The sequence below is a fragment of the Pleurodeles waltl genome, chromosome 5 (genome assembly GCF_031143425.1).
Source record: "Pleurodeles waltl isolate 20211129_DDA chromosome 5, aPleWal1.hap1.20221129, whole genome shotgun sequence".
In the NCBI taxonomy this organism is placed as follows: domain Eukaryota; kingdom Metazoa; phylum Chordata; class Amphibia; order Caudata; family Salamandridae; genus Pleurodeles; species Pleurodeles waltl.
In genome coordinates, this window is record NC_090444.1 from 1719938689 (window position 1) to 1719960647 (window position 21959).

At 44.5% G+C, this 21959-nt stretch overlaps 1 protein-coding gene across 1 annotated transcript in view; it reads right to left on the bottom strand.

Annotated features, from left to right (window-relative positions):
* Positions 1 to 21959, bottom strand: part of SLC25A27 (solute carrier family 25 member 27) — a 100548-nt gene that overhangs the window by 25604 nt on the left and 52985 nt on the right. The window contains exons 6-7 of the mRNA XM_069236085.1: positions 16826 to 16910; positions 3271 to 3363 (exon numbers count right to left, since the gene is read on the bottom strand). Of these exons, the coding sequence (XP_069092186.1) occupies positions 3271 to 3363; positions 16826 to 16910 (178 nt within the window). The remainder of the gene's footprint in view (positions 1 to 3270; positions 3364 to 16825; positions 16911 to 21959) is intronic.

Sequence of the window (21959 nt, forward strand, 5' to 3'; positions counted from 1 at the left end):
TGTGACCTATAACATCACGAAACACCGAAACACGCGTAGGCCTTTTGGTCCCTACGGTACCACTCAGATAGAACCACGTAAGCATTATCTTTTCCTTTTATGTATTAGACTATCAATAATGTATTAGAAGAATTTATGTCAATATATCTTCATTATTAAAAATTGTTTTAGCTTCACTATGATATTAGGATTAGCCTCATTGATATTATGTTTCATTAGTTTATAAGACTTTTTTCTTACCTATTGTGTTTAGTGTATGTGAGTGGTATGTCTGATTTAGATATTTTTGTTTTCTTTATTAAATGATGTATATAATTAAAAATAATTATTTTATAATTGTATTATTATTGAATGACAAATAACAAAAATAAAAAGTATATATAAAATCATATAATGGGATTACTTTATCTGCAACTAATAATAAGTATATAGCAGTCCGATATCATATGTGTATCATTGGCTTATTATACTTAGGTCATATTATCCTTAACTTTATTGTTGTTTTTATGAAGATCATGGTATCTTCATATGTATTCGAGTAGCTCATATAGTAGTTTTCCCTATAAGGCATTTAGGCTGTATTACAAATATCCCTACCATTTGCCAGACCCTTCTCCCAAAGGAAAATATATTTTTAGCATTGCTCCACAGCAACCACTGATCGATAGCTGAATCGCTGTAGATGAATGCAGGTGTATTAGAGCAATATGAGGTGAACAGGTGGAGGGGGACTGTGTGCCCTTTGATAGAGTAACTGAGTAGTTCTTTCCCCCTCAAACTCCTATACTATGGCTGTAGTTCAGCTACTCTTTTCTTTGTACTTCAATCCTAGATGGAGGGACCTCCTTTGAAAATATCTTGGTGATATAATGTGTACAAACATGACTTGCCTTGTTTCAGAGTTCAGGCAAGCACTAACACTGACAAAAACAAGGAGATATAGACAGAGAGATAGGTAGAGATATATTTTGCGATATGGAGAGACAAACTTAGAGGCAGACACTAGGAGATGCAGCCACAAGGAGGAAGTGTAGAAACAGACTAGGAGAAGCAAAACACAAGAACTTGGAGGCACAGAAAAAGGAAGAGAAAGAGAGAGAGAGAGTGAGACAGCTATAGGGATGCAGGGTAGTCTGAGTCTCTCAAGCAACATCCACAATCCATGTCAGGGTAAACCACAAAAGTCACTGAATTAACTTGTGCTTAACCCTCTGGTAGCTTGGCACAAAAAGCAGTCAGGCTTAACTTCAAGGCGATATGTAAAGTATTTGTGCAGCACACAATCAGTAACAACGGGAAAACACAACACAAGAAGAATCCCACACTAATTTAAAATAAACTATTTGACACCAAAATGACAATAATTCCATCAGATGATCTAGAGTTATTCATTTTTAAAGGAAAAAGATTGTGCCACCGCTATTACCTAGCGCAAGAGCAGGGCAAAGGTAAAAGTTAAGACAGACTGTGATGGAGTAAGGTTCCGATACACAAAGCGGATTGGGTCCAGTCTTGGCTTACCTTCGGACTTAGATGAATTTTTAGGAAAAATGTATGAGAAGGTAAAGTTCAGAGAGCAAGGCACCTGGCAGTATCGGAGGAAGAGCCTCTGGACAAAGTCACAGTGAAGATTTTTTTGTTTAGACTTACTTTTTTGGAAGCTGAAGATCTCCAGCAGGACAAAGCTGCAGCCAGCGAAGGCTCCACGAGCCCTGATACCCCTTCCACGAGGAGCCGCTGAACAGGATTTGTTGCTGTGGAGATGAATGTAGTGGGAGGTACCGCAAAGTAAGGCCAACTTGTGAAGCACTTTGGGAAGATCAGCGATCAAGCAGGTCCCAGTCTCCCCTCGGTTCTCAGGCTGCTTTTTGGCAGAAAATATTTTAAGTCCCAAGTTTTGGATTTGGGTTATCTGGACACCTTTAGCACCACTTCCAAGAGTCCAGGACTCCACTTGGAGGGTCGGGACTCACTCAGGCTGGGTCCAGATGCAGGTTCAAGATGGTTGGAGCCTTTTTTGTCCCTGAGGCGCTAATCAACAAGCCCTTCGAGTTGCTCTGGATGTCATAAGATCAAGCAGAAGTCCATGTCACAAGCAGCAGGGCAGTCGTCTGAGAGAACAGGGCAGGCTTCAGGCAGCAGGACAGTCCTCTTGGTGCAGCAGGGCAGTCCTCAGAGTTCTTCTACAGATCCAAAAGTGAAATGAAAAGTGGGTCTGAGGGTCCTATTTCTTTACCTGGAGCCAGCTTTCACATAAGTGTCTAGAATGTCCTGCCTCTCTTCCCTGGTCACAGAATGTCTGGAGTCGGAATAGCCCAGTGTGAAGTTCTTTGTGTGTGCTGGGGCAGTGTCTTTGAAGTGCAAATGGGGCTGTGCACAGCTACGTGCCCCCCACCCCCTCAATCCTGCAACCACCCAGTCCCTCTATTGGGTGGCTGTCTGGGAGGAATAAATAAAGGCCAACTGCCAATAACACATAGTCATGTGATCCTGGAACAGGCTGCATGCATCACATAGTTAGGATAAGAAAATGTCACCATGCTTTAGGGAGTGAGCACAAGCACTTTAGCAGTGGTAAAGTGCACAGAGTCTTAAGGTCAACAAAAACAAATTATTCAAAAAAAGAGGGAAGAAGCTAAAACAGTTTGGGATTAACTCTGCAGAGAGGGCCAAGTCCAACACAGATTTAGCAACGTGAAATCAGAGACTGAGGAACAAAGAAAAACAGAGGTAGGGACTGGGCGACAAAGACTTAGGGAGGGGAAGAAGACGTTATAGATGTAGAAATGGGGAGACGCAGATGTAGGAAAGATCAGACACAGGCTTAGAGAAGATACAAATTTAAGTTTGAGTGAGACACAGACATTGGAACTTTTAGACACAGGATAGTGACAGGTAGACTTGGGTGTATAGACAGAACCCAGACACAGGGACAGAGATACAACAACACTGGGAAATTGAGAAACAGACTTTGGGATAGCAAGGTAAAGACATAAGAATAGGGAGATATAGAGAGAAAATGGATATGGACAAAGTGAGGAAAGATCTGGGAACAAAGAGGAAAACATGAGATTAAGTACTTAAAGACAGGGACGATGACAGACAAGCATAAAAATTAAATGACACAATAGAGGGATGGGGAGACACAAATAGAGGGACTGGAAGACATAAAAGATTAGGCTGTTACTGTTATAGGATGATAAGACACAGGACAGCATACACTGTTAAGCTGCCAAAATCTCCAAATAAAAAAAAATGAAATGGCCAAACCTTCCATGCTTGTCCCTTGGCTGGTTCATTATTCGGGTTTTAATAACATCAGCCGGAGTTCCAAGGATTGCAGCAACAACACCAGAACATCCACTGTAGATAAAAATAAAGCTGCAATGAAAATGCTTAATTTGAAAACACCCTAAAATGTAATCCTGCATGAGCTGTATGAACTCTGGATCTTACACTGTTTCAGTGACTTTCATATGACTCTGAAAAAAGTGCACCGAACGAAAGACTTAAAAAAAATTGAGAGTACCAACTTCTTGCCTTAAAACTGTTCGTTCTAATTCTGTATATGCCCTGAACACAGACCAATCAAGTTATAAAGTAGCTCTGTTAGAATGCTTAGTGTGTGGCCTCGTTCTCTGCTGGTTCTGGGTGTGAACTACAACTTTTCGCTGGTTGTAGATCTAGATCATAAACACACTGACATCAGGATGATTAATAGGAAACTATTTATTTTGTGGAGGTTGTTGCACTTCGGGTGAGAGAGTATTCATTGTACTCATCAATGCGCAACCTCCATGTTAGACTTGATCATAAAGTTTGCTCCATCTTGCTCCAATTTACGGTGTTCGCATTGAAGTACTTTGGCAGATAACTGCCTACTGTTACTGACTGTCACTTGGGGTAGACCTGTCACATCCACCCCGAACTGGAGATTTTTAGGGCGCAAAGCTGGAGGAAAGATTATTCAAGAAGTCCTTCAGTGAGGCCATACAACACTATGTCAAGAAAAAAAATTAAGGCCCCCCCCCAAATATATGAATACAATGGGAAACCATCAGGGTGATAAGGAGGGGTCATTGTCTTATGTCAGTGGTATCATTAAAGTCGTAGTAGTATATTTAAAAACCCTAGACAGAATGGGACCTAGAGCGCAACAGAATATGAATACCACTAGCCAAAAGAGCTGACTGAGAAAACGGAAACAGATAGTTACAAGAAAAACAACAACACTTCAACTATACTGAATATGTAGCATGAACACAAGCTGGGGAAAAGGGGGCTAAACACTCAGCAGACTACTTCTGTGGATAACTAACCTAAATCAAGTGGATAATCAACTGAGAATCAAGGGTTATAAAACATCAAAAGCTAAGAATGATGGTGCTATATAGTACATACTCAGTATGATACCAACCAAGTCGTTCTACAATATTACAAGGATCTTTACAGAAAACATGACACAGCACCCGACAGTGGAAATGCAGCATACTCAGATAGGTTGACACTGTCCCTGCCCCAAGATTGTTGAGATACCCTGAGTTTATCAGTGACAGAGCACAAATTTAAAGCTGCTCTGATGGATACGGGAACTGAGAAAACGCTGGGATCCAAGCGGTTACAGGTGGAGTTTTCCGTTGCCTTTGCTAATACACGGACACGTCTTATTGCGATGATGTATTCGATCTCATTAGAATAGGTCACCTCTCAGTCAGGGAGCAGGGAGGCACTTACAAGCTCCTTGACAAAACAATGTTGTGACCCCTTGAACACTGCTTACCTTAGATCTTCGTCCATGTTGAGCTCATATGATAACATTTTTGGACAAATTAAGTCAGCCCTTGTTGACAATCCTGGTTCATCCGGGGTTTAAAAAGCAGAACGTCACTGAATATTTGATGCTTCTTACAGGTGTTTAAAAAAGCTATATCGAGTATCCCAGATTCTGTGTGTCTATATCCACTGACCTGGAAAGTCATTTGGAACACTGAACTTGTAATTCCTAGTTGCAGTACTTAGATGGGTGGGATTTCATGAAGATACACTGAGGTGAATTTGACTCTTATACTCCAAGCCTTTTACCTATGTGACCAAGACAGATGAGTTGCATTGGGGCAAGCAGCTAGTGGACGGAATACATATAATTTTGCTGTATGAAGATGGCATAAGTCTGCGTCTATGGGATAACGACAACAGACTAGAATTGCTTACCTGGAAAAATTTGGGTGAAAGTCAGGCTTAAGGGGCAACGGGACAACAACATGCATCTTTCCAGTCAGCCCAAGAACAAAAGCTGAACCCCACAAATAAAAGACATGGTCATCTAATCGGAACCACACACCTTATCACTTTGAGGCAGAGCTCATGGGAATAAAGAAGCAACGCTGCAGGCACTCTGAGTAGTATGGATTTTCCTTGTCCGTCTACAGTAAGATACCATAAGAGCCCAAATGCACTTAACTGAGCTACCCAGGAAGAGTGCCCTGGATTGATTATTTATGGAAAACAACCTCATTTAATTTAGCATTAAAAGGTTGGAAAACCTCGACTTTAGATGGGATTTAGCTGAAGATGGTCTGGATCAGAGGCCGATGCAGTGGCAGCTCTTTCGTTAGGGCAGCCCCACTGCTGAGAGCCAGCAGAAGCAAAGATAAAAAAAATCTAATGTTAATAAAACTATTTTATTATCATTTTATTTTTCACTGAGCCGGCCAAGCCTTAGGGTGGGACAGGGCCATCCTGACGGACAGCTGCAGGGCGGAGTAGTGGTGGGCACTACAAGTGCGCATGTCAAATTTTGCAGCATGGTTCATCTCTGACTTGATAGGGGGCAGAGATGTCACCTGCCACAGTCACCTTCCACACTGGCACATCACAATGGCTCTGCTTCAGCACACTCACAACGGGTTGATACTAGTTTTTTGTGCCCACAGACAAGTTGAGGCCAAGGCAGGAAGGCAGGAAATTCCACACACCTCTGAAGATTCAACCCTCTAGAAACCTTCCCTACTTCAAAGCTGGCCCCAAGGATAAATAGTGGACTTGCATTTGGTGCAGAATGTGGCGTTGAAGATGGCAGTAGTGGTGCTGGATATTGAAAAAGCTTTCGATCCAGAGAGCTCAGAATACCTGTAAGAGGCTTTAAGTATGCAGGCTTTGATGATCATCAACTGAAATGTATAGCTTTAATACGCTCAGGACGTTCGGCCAGAGACAAGTCTGGGAAATATGTCTCTGGCAGCCTAGATATACAGAGAGGGACTCAGCAGGGTTTCCCCCGTATCTTCTCTTTCCGCGCTGGCAATGGAGCTACTAGAGGCATACCTGAGGACCAAGCTTAAAGGCATGGGGATATTGGTTGGAGTCACCAAGCATATAGCATCCTTGTATGCAGATGATGCCCTGGTGTATGTCAGTAGACCGACGTGGCTGGTACCACTTCTGGGGGAAGTATTAGGTGTCTTTGGGAGGTTGTTTGGCCTCTAGGTGAATGTGAATAAGGGCCTGATTTAGAAATCTGCGGATGATTTACTCCGTCACAGCGGTGACTGATGTCCCGGCCTGCAAAATTTAAACCCCATAGAATATAATGGGATTTATATTTTAACACCATTGTGACAGAGTAACTTGTGCGCCAATACCTAAATCAGGCCCTTAGTCTGCACAGCCATATGACCCAGCTCTGCTGTTGGCGGGCCAGCCTGGTATTAAGGGATACAGACAGTCAACTAGAGAAATAGAAGGAGATATGTGCAGAGACTGTGGGTGATTGCTATTCCTCTGGTGGACTGAAAACCTTGATGGAACTGATAGAGGGCGGGGGTTCTCCTACAGAATAGGTTTTCCAATATGGCGCATTTGTACATACAACGTGGAGGGGGATATCAGAGAGCTCAACATCAGACCCATGCAGTTATACAATTATTATTCACAATGGTAAAGGGGTGGAAACAGGTCAGGAGGCTATATAAGGCATTACTCTTCATGTCCAATGTAAATCTGACCAAACTTTAGGCTTAAATGGAAGGCAGACATCATTAGGAGACTGGCCAATCCAGAATGGGAGAAAACGCTGCGATATGTCCACACAATCTTTAGAAACATCCATGTTAAGTACATATAATTTTACTTTGTTCAAACAGCATACTTGCCCCTGTAGAGGCTGAATTAAATTCATGCGTCAGGCTCCTCTAACAATCCCACTTGTGCTCAGGCAGAAGCTGGGTTCTATCACATGGTGTGGCAATGCGTTGGGCTTTTCATGGAAGGAGGTTACTGACCCGCTAGTGGAGATCCTGTGAAGAATGTATTTATATGTGCAGGATGGGTGTCTGTTGCACTTCTTCTCATGTCTGAAGCAGAAGAAGGTGGGCAGTATATTCCTAGTTATAGCCCATCTATTTGCGAAGAGAACAAGAACAACAGCAAGAAAAAAATCTGGACACCACTCCACCAATCGATGCAAAGGTAAAGTTAAAAAATGGGTGAAAGTGAGAGTATTCATTAAACAGAAAAGAGATGAGTGAGCTAGACATGCAGCCAATTGCACTGTTGTGTGATTAGATACTGGCAAGCGTTGAGTCAGGATGAAAACAATCAGAAATGCAACTACACCCAGGTAGGCAAGATAATATGGGAACCACAGGTTGGGAGGAAATGGGTTCTACATGGTACTGCATACTGGAGAACTTAGAAATCAGTGATTTAACTGCTAACTTTCTACCTTACCGATGAGCTCTTTGGGTAACGGTACTCCCTTTCCAGGAACACCCAAAGACACAATTATATTACACATTATACTGCCCAACCTGGTAGGCACTGCTGCTTCAGTTTATTGCCTTCGCAGTAGTTACTCTTCACTAAGGCTTCTCAGTCTCTCTCTTCCTCTCTCTCCTTATCCCTCCCATCCACCTGGCCTTCAACTGCTATTAACTTCCTGAGTGCTGTGCTCTGTAAGCTTATTTTGCATATGCAGTTAATGTTACATGTAAAGCACCTAATACCGAGCGATAAAGGGGAGCTACAGAAAAACAATTAAAATAAATATTAAAGGATAAATGTGTTAAGTGGAATTCCCTTCCTTATAGGGCCCATCTAAAGGGTCCCATAGACCCTCTCCATGTTTAAGGGTGTGATTTACAGTTTACTGGACCAGGCACTCCATCGCAAACACCACAGAGTAAATACCCTGTCCAGCAAACTCTCAGTCTGCTGGCCACATCTAGAGATGGGCGGAGCACAAGCTTTCTGTTAATGTAGCTCTGTCAACAGAAAGCATCATCTGAAGGCATAATGGATGAAGGGCGCTACACCGCCTACCCTATGTAGAGTGGACGGGGTGATGTCATTTATTTCTGGCTGTCACAAAAAAAATATCACACCCAGGAGAAAACTCTGCCGGTCATTGGTTACTTGTTTTTCCAAAAATAAACTCCCACTTTTGGAGTTAGTTTTGGAAAACCAAGAAATGCTAAACATTTGATGGATGTCCATGAAAACTGAAAACACACTTCTTTTTTTAACCTTGAGGGGAACTGCCCTTACGGCGATACCGTTTGACACACGCTGGGATGGTCGCTTTCTCTAATTCTGACTAACAGTAGTTTGTCAGGACGGCTGCCATCCTGACAAACAAAGTAACAAAGTACCCTTTACCAAAGAATAAATCAGTACCTAAGCGTCTTAGACGTGGAGAGTACACAAATCAGGGACTAGACCTGCTCACTGGACCCTCTGTGTTATAGTGGACAATTAATGGACACTGAGTGGGCTTCGGTTTCACTTTGAGTAGAAGTGACTGATTTTTATCAAGTAGGATGAAGAACCTGTTACTAGCAAGTTGCTGCTTTAGTTTAGTAATGCCTCTGCTAACATGGTATTTCATTAAGCTCTTAATTGTCCCATTATATTTACCTGTCACAGTGAGGAAGGGTTGCCCACATTACTTAAAATGCTTATGCCATATAATAGGCTGTATTAGTACAAGTTTAAGGTTTGAGTGGGTGGTCTTTTATTAAGATCTGAGTAAGGGGTCTGCTTTTCGAACTGCCAGGATCCCAAGTCCCTTAACACGCCAGTAGGTGACTGTCAAGACATACCACCTTCTGCTGAGTGCACACCACAACGGTAGCACCAAGAGAGGATGTCTTATCTCACTCCGCGTTTACAAAAAATACAGCCATGGAGGTTTAAATATATTTGCGGTATAAATTTGGGGATCAGGAATTAGTTTCAAAAGGTTTGGATGTGGAATGGATAGAATACTATTATTGAGCAATACTTGTGGGAAATTCTTCACTGGGGAAAAGAAACGAAGAGAGTTATTTGGAGAGTTGAGAGATCCATGTCAAAGCCCCAGCCGTATACCATAAATGCACTTACCAAAACCTTAGTTCCGTGATGCAGAACAAACGTGTAGGAAAACCCCCATATTTCACTGTATATATGTTGTTTTAGTGTATGTGTCACTGGGACCCTGCCAGCCAGGGCCCCAGTGCTCATAAGTGTGCCCTGTATGTGTTCCCTGTGTGATGACTAACTGTCTCACTGAGGCTCTGCTAACCAGAACCTCAGTGGTTATGCTCCCTCTGCTTTCTAAATTGTCACCAACAGGCTAGTGACCAATTTCCCCAATTCACATTGGCATACTGGAACACCCTTATAATTCCCTAGTATATGGTACTGAGGTACCCAGGGTATTGGGGTTCCAGGAGATCCCTATGGGCTGCAGCATTTCTTTTGCCACCCATAGGGAGCTCGGACAATTCTTACACAGGCCTGCCACTGCAGGCTGAGTGAAATAACGTCCACGTTATTTCACAGCCATTTACCACTGCACTTAAGTAACTTATAAGTCACCTATATGTCTAACCTTTACCTGGTAAAGGTTGGGTGCTAAGTTACTTAGTGTGTGGGCATCCTGGCACTAGCCAAGGTGCCCCCACATCGTTCAGGGCAAATTCCCCGGACTTTGTGAGTGCGGGGACACCATTACACGCATGCACTATACATAGGTCACTACCTATGTATAGCGTCACAATGGTAACTCCGAACATGGCCATGTAACATGTCTAAGATCATGGAATTGCCACTCCAATGTCATGCTGGCATTGGGGAGACAATTCCGTGATCCCCCGAGTCTCTAGCACATACCCGGGTACTGCCAAACTGCCTTTCCCGGGGTTTCACTGCAGCTGCTGCTGCTGCCAACCCCTTAGACAGGTTTCTGCCCCCCTGGGGTCCAGCCAGGCTTGGCTCAGGAAGGCAGAACAAAGGACTTCCTCAGAGAGAGGGTGTTACACCCTCTCCCTTTGGAAAAAGGTGTCAGGGCTGGGGAGGAGTAGCCACCCCCAGCCTCTGGAAATGCTTGATGGGCACAGATGGTGCCCATCTGTGCATAAGCCAGTCTACACCGGTTCAGGGATCCCCCAGCCCTGCTCTGGCGTGAAACTGGACAAAGGAAAGGGGAGTGACCACTCCCCTGACCTGCACCTCCCAGGGGAGGTGCCCAGAGCTCCTCCAGTGTGCTCAAGACCTCTGCCATCTTGGAAACAGAGGTGCTGCTGACACACTGGACTGCTCTGAGTGGCCAGTGCCAGCAGGTGACGTCAGAGACTCCTTCTGATAGGCTCTTACCTGTGTTGCTAGCCTATCCTCCTTCCTAGGTGGCCAAACCTCTTTTTCTGGCTATTTAGGGTCTCTGCTTTGGGGAATGCTTTAGATAACGAATGCAAGAGCACATCAGAGTTCCTCTGCATCTCTCTCTTCACCTTCTGCCAAAGGATCGACCGCTGACTGCTCAGGACGCCTGCAAAACCGCAACAAAGTAGCAAAGACGACTACTGCAACCTTGTATCGCTGATCCTGCCGCTTTCTCGCCTGTTTCCTGGTGGTGCATGCTCTGGGGGTAGCCTGCCTCCTTCTTGCACCAGGAGCTCTGAAGAAATCTCCCATGGGTCGACGGAATCTTCCCCCTGCAACCGCAGGCAACAAAAGATTGCATCACCAGTCTTCTGGGTCCCCTCTCAGCACGATGAGCGTGGTCCCTGGAACTCAGCAACTCTGTCCAAGTGACTCCCACTGTCCAGTGACTCTTCAGTCCAAGTTTGGTGGAGGTAAGTCCTTGCCTCCCCACGCTAGACTGCATTGATGGGTACCGCGTGATTTGCAGCTGCTCCGGCTCCTGTGCACTCTTCCAGGATTTCCTTTGTGCACAGCCAAGCCTGGGTCCCCGACACTCCTTCCTGCAGTGCACAACCTTCTGAGTTGTCCTCTGCCGTTGTGGGACTCCATTTTGTGGCTCCGGTTCACTCCTCTTCGTAGTGCATGTTACGGCACTTCTGCGGGTGATGCCGGCTTCTGTGAGGGCTCCCTGACTTGCTGGGCGTCCCCTCTGTCTCCTCATCAAAGTGGCGACATCCTGGTCCCTCCTGGGTCACAGCAGCATCCAAAAACCCTAAACGCGACCCTTGCAGCTAGCAAGGCTTGTTTGCGGTCTTTCTGCGTGGGAACACCTCTGCAAGCTTCTTCACGACGTGGGACATCCATCCACCAAAGGGGAAGTTTCTAGCCCGCTTCGTTCTTGCAGAATCCACAGCGTCTACCATCCGGTGGCAGCTTCTTTGCACCCTCAGCTGGCATTTCCTGGGCATCTGCCCACTCTCGACTTTGTCGCGACTCTTGGACTTGGTCCCCTTGTTCCACAGGTACTCTCGTCCGGAAATCCACTTTGGTTGCATTGCTGGTGTTGGTCTTCCTTGCAGAAATCCCCTATCACAACTTCTGTGTTCTCTGGGGAATATAGGTGCACTTTACACCTACTTTTCAGGGTCTTGAGGTGGGCTATTTTTCTAACCCTCACTGTTTTCTTACAGCCCGAGATACCCTCTACAAGCTCACATAGGTTTGGGGTCCATTTGTGGTTCGCATTCCACTTTTGGAGTATATGGTTTGTGTTGCCCCTATACCTATGTGCTCCTATTGCAATCTACTGTAATTCTACATTGCTTGCATTACTTCCTTTTGCTATTACTGCATATTTTTGGTATTGTGTACATATATCTTGTGTATATTTGGCATCCTCATACTGAGGGTACTCACTGAGATACTTTTTGGCATATTGTCATAAAAATAAAGTACCTTTATTTTTAGTATATCTGTATATTGTGTTTTCTTATGATGTTTTTCATATGACACCAGTGGTATAGTAGGAGCTTTGAATGTCTCCTAGTTCAGCCTAAGCTGCTCTGCTGTAGCTACCTTCTATCAGCCTAAGCTGCTAGAAACACCTCTTCTACACTAAGAAGGGATAACTGAACCTGGTACAGAGTGTAAGTACCCCTTGGTACCCACTACAAGCCAGGCCAGCCTCCTACAAAACGTATGTGCCAAAACAAGATAGAAGTTACACCATGTCAATGAAAATCAGATTTTTGTCCCTCATGGTGACAGGTGTAAATAACTTTGGCTAGGAGGCAATACCCTATCTGATACACAAGCACCGAAAAGCACTAGCCCCATTTTTAGTGAAATATACATGAGCAACAGTAAACACTTGAAGTTGAGAAGACACTAGCGTAGGCCCACAGTCTACTGCTACTACATCTCTTCTGCAGGAGTGCATACACACGGATTTCTAGGAACCAGGCATTGTAAATACTGGCAAATATGGAAGAACAACAAAGGGAAGAGTCAACAAATGGCTAATGTGGTCTAACAAACACATTGATGGGGTCAAACAAACGGCAGGTGCCAGAAAACTGCTGGATGTGGGCTACCACTGTCTAATGAAAAGGACAATCAGTGCATGCTAATAATGGAAAACCACTTGCTCTTTGGCAGTGAGAATGTTCTTGCTGTGTGGGTGCCTACTAGCAGCTGGGCCCTGATGAGTGGCTACCAGGGAGAGCAACTAATGGCTGTAGAAGAGCAACACCTGCCAGATGTAGGGGACTATAATTCTTACTATAAAGCAATACTAATATTTCCGACAGTACAATACTATGCTACACCCCATTCAAACTTTAGTGTGGGGCTGGTTCCTGAAGGTGTCAATGAACCTAAGAGCCAGCTATCACTAAGTGGACAGAAAATTTGAAAAGGGGGGAGGACCATAAACAGAGAACCCATATTCTCAGTAACCAGGGATGTCAACCGTGCAAAACAGAGGTTTGCGATTGGACAATGGATGACCTAAATAAAGTTAAGGTACTTTCTGAAAAGTATCTTAAGAATGAAAAAGAGAGATACTGAGTTACCTACATTTTCCTTATTAATCAATCGGTTTTAATCAATGAAAACAAGATTTATCCCTTAGCAGATATCCAGACAATGCTCTATGGCAGGTTTCTCTACCTTATTAGGACCATTACCCAATTTTTAAAACAAACTTTTGCGATCCATCTAGCTTAAATGGACATGAGACAAAATCTTTTTTTAATGTAACTAAAGCTTTGTGTGCTAGAGCACTGTGTTACAGACAGCAAATTTTCCATTGAAATAGCCACTAGATTGCCACAGACTTACAAGTTTGCTGATAAAAACCATTTTGCACACAATTAAGAATGTGTGGAAATCGGATTTCAGTGATTATCATTTGTACAGCCCCAACCAAAGTGTCTTGATTTGTTGTGATCCTATAAGAATCTTTCTTTCAATCACACTTCTAATTACAAAAATGTGCTTCATGTTTGCTTTCCTAAAAGCCGAGTGTGTATTGTTCAGTTATAGCTATTTACATTTCGTTGTGTTACAAAAAAAATGGATTCAGACAGGATTTACTTTCAGACTCCCTGTACCAAAGAAAGCTTGTCACATAAATGCCATGCTCTTGTGGAGAAAATTAGCAGTGCAGGTAGGGATTTTAGAGCCATTGTTGTGACAGTATGGTGGGACTTTTCCGATGTCTCACTCTCCTTGTCACTGGCTTGCTTTTATTATATTTTATCATCCTCATAATTGCAATACAAGCATTTTTACATAGAATGCAATTGATTCAATAAAACCTATCGAACCTCGTCCTACTTCTGTTTTGCCTTTGTATGTGTGAGACATATGTGACTGATAGAAAGTTGTAAGATTTGTTCCACCAAGATTATCCTGAGAAATCAAGATGACGTGCAAAGAACTGGCAAAAATCCCCTTTTACTCTTGGATACTGATATCCTGCAGTTAGCTGGCCGCAAGGGTTAGGCCGACAGTTGTCAAACAGCGATGGATCAGACTCAGTCCTCCGTGTCTGGTGGTAATGCCGCCAAGATCCAGCAGTCTTGTTACCAATTGCAAGAGTCTTTATGACACCAGTAAACTGTTACCCCTGATGACCTCAGGGACACAGCCAAAATTCTCCAGGCTGCAGAGAATGTCCTGCAAAGAGAAGCCCTAGCCCAAACCTTATGGAGTAGATGATGATGGTAGCAGAAGAACAGACTGGACCACAGTGGAGTTTTTCATCCTACGCAGATGATGAAAGAGAATGCAGTTGGAGAATATGGAATAAGCATGTGATGCTATCTATCTAAACGTAGGTGGTTGTGGTAACCCCATGGTCGTCAAAAGTAAAATTAGCACATCCTGTAAGATTTTATGAGCTGTCATATGGTGAAGTACTACTCCTGCCATGCGGACAAAAACTATATCTTCAGGTCACGCAATTCGAACACCAAAAAGTAGTCTAAACCACGTATGCTGGAGAAAATGCATAAGAAATATAATTGCCTTTTTGGCTGCAGATTGATGATGCATTCCCATCCAACTGTACCAACTTCAACAAATAGTACATTGCATTGGTGCTTTTACCCACACAATAAACACAGGAACAGGGTTTGGAGGGCTCCTCGGGCATCTGTGTTCCTACCATTGATTTATACGATCTAGCCCTAAAAGTAAACAGTAAGGAAAAACTGAGGTACTGGTCACAATGTATATGGGAGGAGAGACACATCACAGTGACTCTCTGTGACAAAAACACACCATATAAGACATAGGGTGTCTACCCTATTGCAAGTATATGATGTCCTAATGCACTTTTAATAAGGTTGACAGGCTATCTTTCACATGTGTGACACTGTACACATTCGCCAGACTCAAAATTAGGCTGTTTACCTGAGAAAGACAGGAACAATACACTGGGATGCTCCTACTCTTCAGAACATGGACCCGTTTCACTTCTTACCCGTGGGGCAAGCTTTCAATCTTGCTTTTGAACATGAAAGGGCAAGTATCACACAGGACATTCATAGTACCAACGTAGGCTTTGTGCGCATCAGAAAGCAGGTCAAACATGGTCATTCACAATATTAATTTCCAGTTTCGTGTCACCAAATATCAGGCCCCTGATAATACCACTGCACAGGAAATGAATAGGAGAGGGAAGCAAAACTATCTTTAATGAACTGTGAATTGGCTCTCTAAGCAGCGTGGTTTCCCTCAACTAATGCAACTTCAAGAAATGGTGTTATTTCAACAAATGGAAACACTCTGGAAGAGACTGATTTCAAGGTCTCAAGAGGTGAGGGTTCCATACAGAGTGTGCTATAACATACATAACAAGGTATCACACTCCCTTAACTTCTGAGGGAGCCTCCCAGATACGTGAAAGTATGGCCTCTAGTTGAACGTCAGCTAATTTCTTGGATGAGGATCTTCTTCAGGCTTTATACCTTGGGCTACAACTCTGAGGCTCAGTTAGGACTGGGTGATTTTGGACCTTAGGAGAGCTAATAAGATGCACAGGTAGAGCAACTATATAACTATGAACAACTTCTGGCTCAGTGTCATGTTTAAAAAGCTTTAAAGTCCCACAACCTCCAATGCAACATCAATGGTCCTTACAATCACGTCTGAGCCATCTGCAAATGATGCCTCAACATTTGATGCTCAGAAAGATGAGAACAAAAGATCCATGCTGCTAATGAGCCCATCAGTACCACGCAGGAATAGAAATGATGGTAGTAGATCATCTCTGAGGGATCTAGGCAAAAGGTCATAATAGGTTCCAGCATGATCTGGAGAGTGTATGCCTATACTTATCCAACTGCGCAGTAAGGGCTCTACTGTAGAGCGAGGGGTGCTCGTCTCTGACGAGGACACGCATGAACTTTTGACAATTCCAATCTTGTCATGAAGAAATTCCCCATCTCTTACGGCCAGATTTGCATAATTTTTATGACAAATTTGGCACACTCTTTCAGTACCGGAGTGCAAACTATAATCAATACACAAAGTATTACCATCTGTTTTGGACACTGTGGCAAAACTGCAGTGCTATTTGATGCAAAAACTGACATGGTAGCTGACTGAGCAGCAGAGGAAAAACAAAAGGAAGGAACTATCCTACCTTCAAAACAGATACCATATGTCTTTCAGTGAAAACAAAATAATGTCTCTTATTCAGATTTGCACAGAAAAACTGGAAAAGGGTGAAAGCCAGTGTTTAGGGATGTTTGCTTCATGCTGTCAAGTTTTGATTCAGCCTAGATGGGCAAAAGTAGCATTTGCAGTTCAGTAAGCCTAGTGCTTATATAACCTCTTGCACTCTTTTTCTACAATAAAATATAAATGGAAAGAAAACTTATGTCTGTCTACGATAAGTTTCAACTGGATTTGAGAAGTAAACAGACATGCAGTGTTTAAATGTAGTTTTATAAAGATATCGCTCTCTTTATAAAGGTATCCCTGCAACCAAAACATGTAGAAACATATTAATAGATATTGCTGAAAATCAAACGATGGACAAGGTATTATTCAGTCATTAAAACTGATATACATACTTGAAGTTATAATATAAATAAAAGAAAGAGAACCAAACACCAATAAAATACATTACCTGGCTATGCTGTGACAGACCACATTATCCTTAAGTCTTGTGTTTCGCAATAAAAAGTGTTTCACCGAATCATAAGTGGTTAGATCTAGGGGAAAGGAAAATGTATTTACATGCTATTAATTTTGCTATTTTACAGATATGCTGCACTGCAAGTTTACAAGCTGCAAAACAGAAGTATACCACAATAATTCCTTCTCTGCTTCGATCTCGGTGCTTGCTGTTCCTACCCATTCAGTACTATTCATTGACACAAGACCTCCTGGAGAAATTTGGTAAGGCTTTGGGGAAAATTAAGGTTCTCTGGTTACCTCGGTTGGATTGTTTAATTCTGATGTTTAATTAGTTTCGTATGGTATGGCCTTTGTACTCCAGAAAAGACTTTGTAAAGGTATACTGGGAGAAACAAAATGGCTTGTGATTTTCAATGGTTCTTTTACCAAACATATAAATAGTGCTGCTTTGTCAGAAATCAACAGACCGAATTCTTCTGTTTTTAGAATATACATTGTAAGTGGTTGACTTTTTCACCGTGTTCTGCACATTATTTATTAGTATTTCTTTTATTCTTATATAGAGCACTCAAACTGGTTACTTCACTCACAGGTAGATGATTTCTCAAAAATGTGGTTCCATATTTACAGCATTTGTTCAACAGTATCTTAGAGAGAGCAACTGTAGGCAAATATCCCAGGTGCAAAGGTAAAAAGGTCTGTTACCTCTGATATTACATTTTTTTTTTTTACCTTTGTCTCTTAATGGCGTACTCGAAGTCTAGTAAAGTCTAGCAGTCTGATGTGGGAGCATTTCTCAGTGATCTGAGGATGCAGAGTCATTGGACAAATTCAAAACATCACAAGGCCTCTCCGCCCTATGCTTGCGAAACCTCTCCACTACTGGGACTGGGATGCCATCCTGCAAGCAGCACGCACGGCTGGCTCCTTCAAACTGGACAATCGAACAACCATGAGATTCCCAGACTGCACCTTAGCCACGGTGTGTCAGAGGTCATCTTTCCAGAGTGCCAAGAAAAGACTCATAGAGCTTGTTTTACAATACTCCTTATAGTTCACAGCCTGCATTAAACTGCTCTCGTAGGGAAAGTCTCTATTCTTAATAGATCCTAAAGATGTTTGGGACAGACTTTACCATCTCCCCCCAAACCAAGTAAACTGCCTCCTCAATCTCCCCCCGCCCCCCCCCCCCCCCCCACCCCCCACCTCCCCGGAGCAGCTCATTGCAGACTGGCAGTGGGTGATACAAGCAGTGGAGTCTATTAAATAAACCACTGGTTCCTTGGAAAAAGCGGGGGGCCCTGTAGGAGGCTGGCCTGACTTATAGTGGGTACCTGATGGTACTTACACCTTGTGCCATGTCCAGTTATCCCTTATTAGTAGATTAGTAGTGTTCTAACAGCTTAGGCTGATAGAGGTAGCTATAGCAGAGCAGCTTACGCTGAACTAGGAGACATGCAAAGCTCCTACTATACCACTTATATCATATAGCACTATATCACAAGAGAAACAATACTCAGAGTTACTAAAAATAAAAGTACTTTAATTTAATGTGACAATGTGCCAAAAATATCTCAGAGGATATACTCCCTTAGGAGGTAAGTAAAATAAACAAAATATACACACAAACCAAAATCAGGTAAGTAAACAGTTAGAAAAGTTGTGCAAACACTGTAGAATACAATAGGATGCAATAGGACACAATAGGCCTAGGGGCAACACAAACCATATACTCCAAAAGTGGAATGCGAACCACAAATGGACACCAGGCCTAGGGTAGTGTGTAAAGGGTCGCTGGGAGTGTAAGAAAACACTAAGGGTGTCCAAGATACCCCACCCAAAGACCCTGAAAAGTAGGAGTAAGGTTACCCTACTACCCCAGAAACACAGTAAAGTCGTGATAGGGGATGCTGCAAAGGCAACAACTGACTGCAAAGCACTGAAGACGGATTCCTGGACCTGAGGATCTGCAAAGGAAGGGGACCAAGTCCAAGAGTCACGCAAGTGTTTCGGGGGGGGGGGGGGGGGAATCACACTAAACCCCGGATGAAGGTGCAAAAGGGCTGCCTCCGGGTGGACGAAGCCAAAGATTATGTTGCCACGCAGAAAGACTGCAAACAAGCCTTGCTAGCTGCAAGAGTCGCAGTTGAAGAAAATGGGTGCTGCCTGGGCCCAGGAAGGACCAGGAGGTAGCCCCTTGGAGGAGGAGACAGAAGGGGCGCTCAGCAACACAAAGAGCCCACACAGAAGCAGGCAGCACCCGCAGAAGCACTTGAACAGGCGTTCAAGAAATCTGAGCACTGCGGTCGTCTCAACACTACAAAAGTGGGTCCCACAAAGTTGGTAGTCAACTCAGCAAGTTGAGCAATGCAGGACGGAGTGCTGGGGACCTGGGCTATGCTGTGCACGAAGGATTCCTTGCAAAAGTACACAGAAGCCCTAACAGCTGCAGTTCACGCAGTACACAGGATTACTGTCTGGCGTGGCGAGGCAAGCACTTACCTCCACCATATGTGGACAAAAGGACCTCTGGACTGTCGGGTCACTTGGATCTAGCTCCTGTGTTCCAGGGACCACGCTCATCAAGATGAGAGGGGACCCAGAGGACCGGTGAAGCAGAAGTTTGGTGCCTGCGTTAGCAGGGGGAAGATTCCGTCGACCCATGGGAGATTTCTTCTGGGCTTCCAGTGCAGGGTGAAGGCAGACAGCCCTCAGAGCATGCACCACCAGGAAACAGTCGAGAAAGCCGGCAGTATTAGGTGCTACAATGTTGATGGTAATCGTCTTGCTACTTTGTTGCGGTTTTGCAGGCGTCCTGGAGCAGTCAGCAGTCGATCCTTGGCAGAAGTTGAAGAGAGAGATGCAGATGAACTCTGGTGAGCTCTTGCATTCGTTATCTGAAGAGAAACCCACAGGAGAGACCCTAAATAGCCCTCAGAGGATGATTGGCCACCTAACCAGGTAAGCACCTATCAGGAGGGGTCTCTGACGTCACCTGCTGGCACTAGCCACTTAGAGGCCTCCACTGTGCCCTCACACCTCTGCATTAAAGATGTCAGAGGTCTGGGACACAGTGGAGGAGCTCTGGGCACCACCCCTGGGGTGGTGATGGACAGGGAAGTGGTCACTTCCCTTTCCTTTGTCCAGTTTCGTGCCAGAGCAGGGGCTGGGGGATCCCTGAACCGGTGTAGACTGGCTTATGCAAGGAGGGCACCATCTGTGCCCTTCAAAGCATTTCCAGAGGCTGGGGAAGGCTACTCCTCCCCAGCCCTTAACACCTATTTCCAAAGGGAGAGGTGCAATACCCTCTCTCAGAGGAAACCCTTTGTTCTGCCTTCCTGGGACTGGGCTGCCCAGACCCCAGGAAGGCACAAACCTGTCTGATGGTTGGCAGTAGCTGTAGCTGCAGAGAAAACCCCAGAGAGCTAGTTTGGCAGCACCCGGGTTCCATGCTGGAGCCCCGGGGATGCATGGGATTGGCACCCCAATACCAGATTTGGCACGGGGGAACAATTCCATGATCTTAGACATGTTACATTGCCATATTCGGAGTTACCATTGTGAAGCTACATATAGGTATTGACCTATATGTAGTACACATGTGTAATGGTGTCCCCGCACTCACAACGTCCAGGGAAATTGCCCTGAACAATGTGGGGGCACCTTGGCTAGTGCCAGGGTGCCCTCACACTTAGTAACTTTGCACCTAACCTTCACTAAGTGAGGGTTAGACATATAGGTGACTTATAAAAGTTACTTAAGTGCAGTGTAAAATGGCTGTGAAATAACGTGGACGTTATTTCATTCAGGCTGCAGTGGCAGTCCTGTGTAAGAATTGTCTGAGCTCCCTATGGGTGGCAAAAGAAATGCTGCAGCCCATAGGGATCTCCTGCAACCCCAATACCCTGGGTACCTACGTACCATATACTAGGGAGTTATAAGGGTGTTCCAGTGTGCCAATCAGAATTGGTGAAAATGGTCACTAGCCTGCAGTGATAATTTGAAAAGCAGAGAGAGCATAAACACTGAGGTTCTGGTTAGCAGAGCCTCAGTGATACAGTTAGGCACCACACAGGGAACACATACAGGCCACAAACTATGAACACTGGGGTCCTGGCTAGCAGGATCCCAGTGAGACAGTAAAAACACCCTGACATATACTTACAAACAGGCCAAAAGTGGGGGTAACAAGGATAGAAAGAGGCTACCTTCCTACAGGCCCCCACACCCCCACGACTGACAGAGTCGAACACAAACAATGGGCCTCGTCTTGTCTCCCAGAATCCATCGCTGGTCAAGCCGCAGACACCAGACACCACAGTCTGAACTGGCTGTATGACCTTGACCTACCTCTGGAACCTTACCCGATGGCAGATCCTGACCCGTGTCTTCTCTGTGCAATTAAGTGGCCGCCCACCACTTCCACTCTGCCCTTACCCACCGCCAAGCTGCAACTACACCTTCCGATATGGTACTAGACTTCACCCTGTTTAGATATGCTGCCATTTCAGAATGTCCAGATTGCTGTTCTGATGTATTTTATCTTCACTTTCACCTTTTCCAACTGAGGCCAACCAGGACAGCGCCACCCTCTTTCCCCGCTACCCATGGCATGTCGATCGGGCTCACACGTATAGTGACTGGCCCTGGGTGGGACTCCCCCAGGGGAGACCACACCTCCCCTGTGACATGGCTCTTCAGGCAGAAACCTGGCTCCTGACTTTGAACATCAGGGGGCTGCACAGACCAAAACAGCGCTACGCCTCCTATTCATACACAAAATGCCAAAACACCCAGATCTTTTTCCTCCAAGAAACACACATCACATTGCCAGAACTGCAGAGCTTGCGAAAGCGCTGGATGGGACACATCATAGCTACTACCTACTCTGCATATGTGTGCGGCGCTCTCATCTGGGTTCATTGCGGGGTCCCCTCCCAAGCCATCAACACAACAGTGGACAGGGAGGGCCGCCTCAGTGGCTCAAGGTTTCTCCTGAGCAGCATCTGTGCTCCAAACAGAGCAGAAAGCCGTCTGGGCCACGCTATTGCAAACACTTGCATACAAAACGGGAACACAATGGATCCTGGCAACTACAAATGTTTGCTTGATGATTCCTTAGC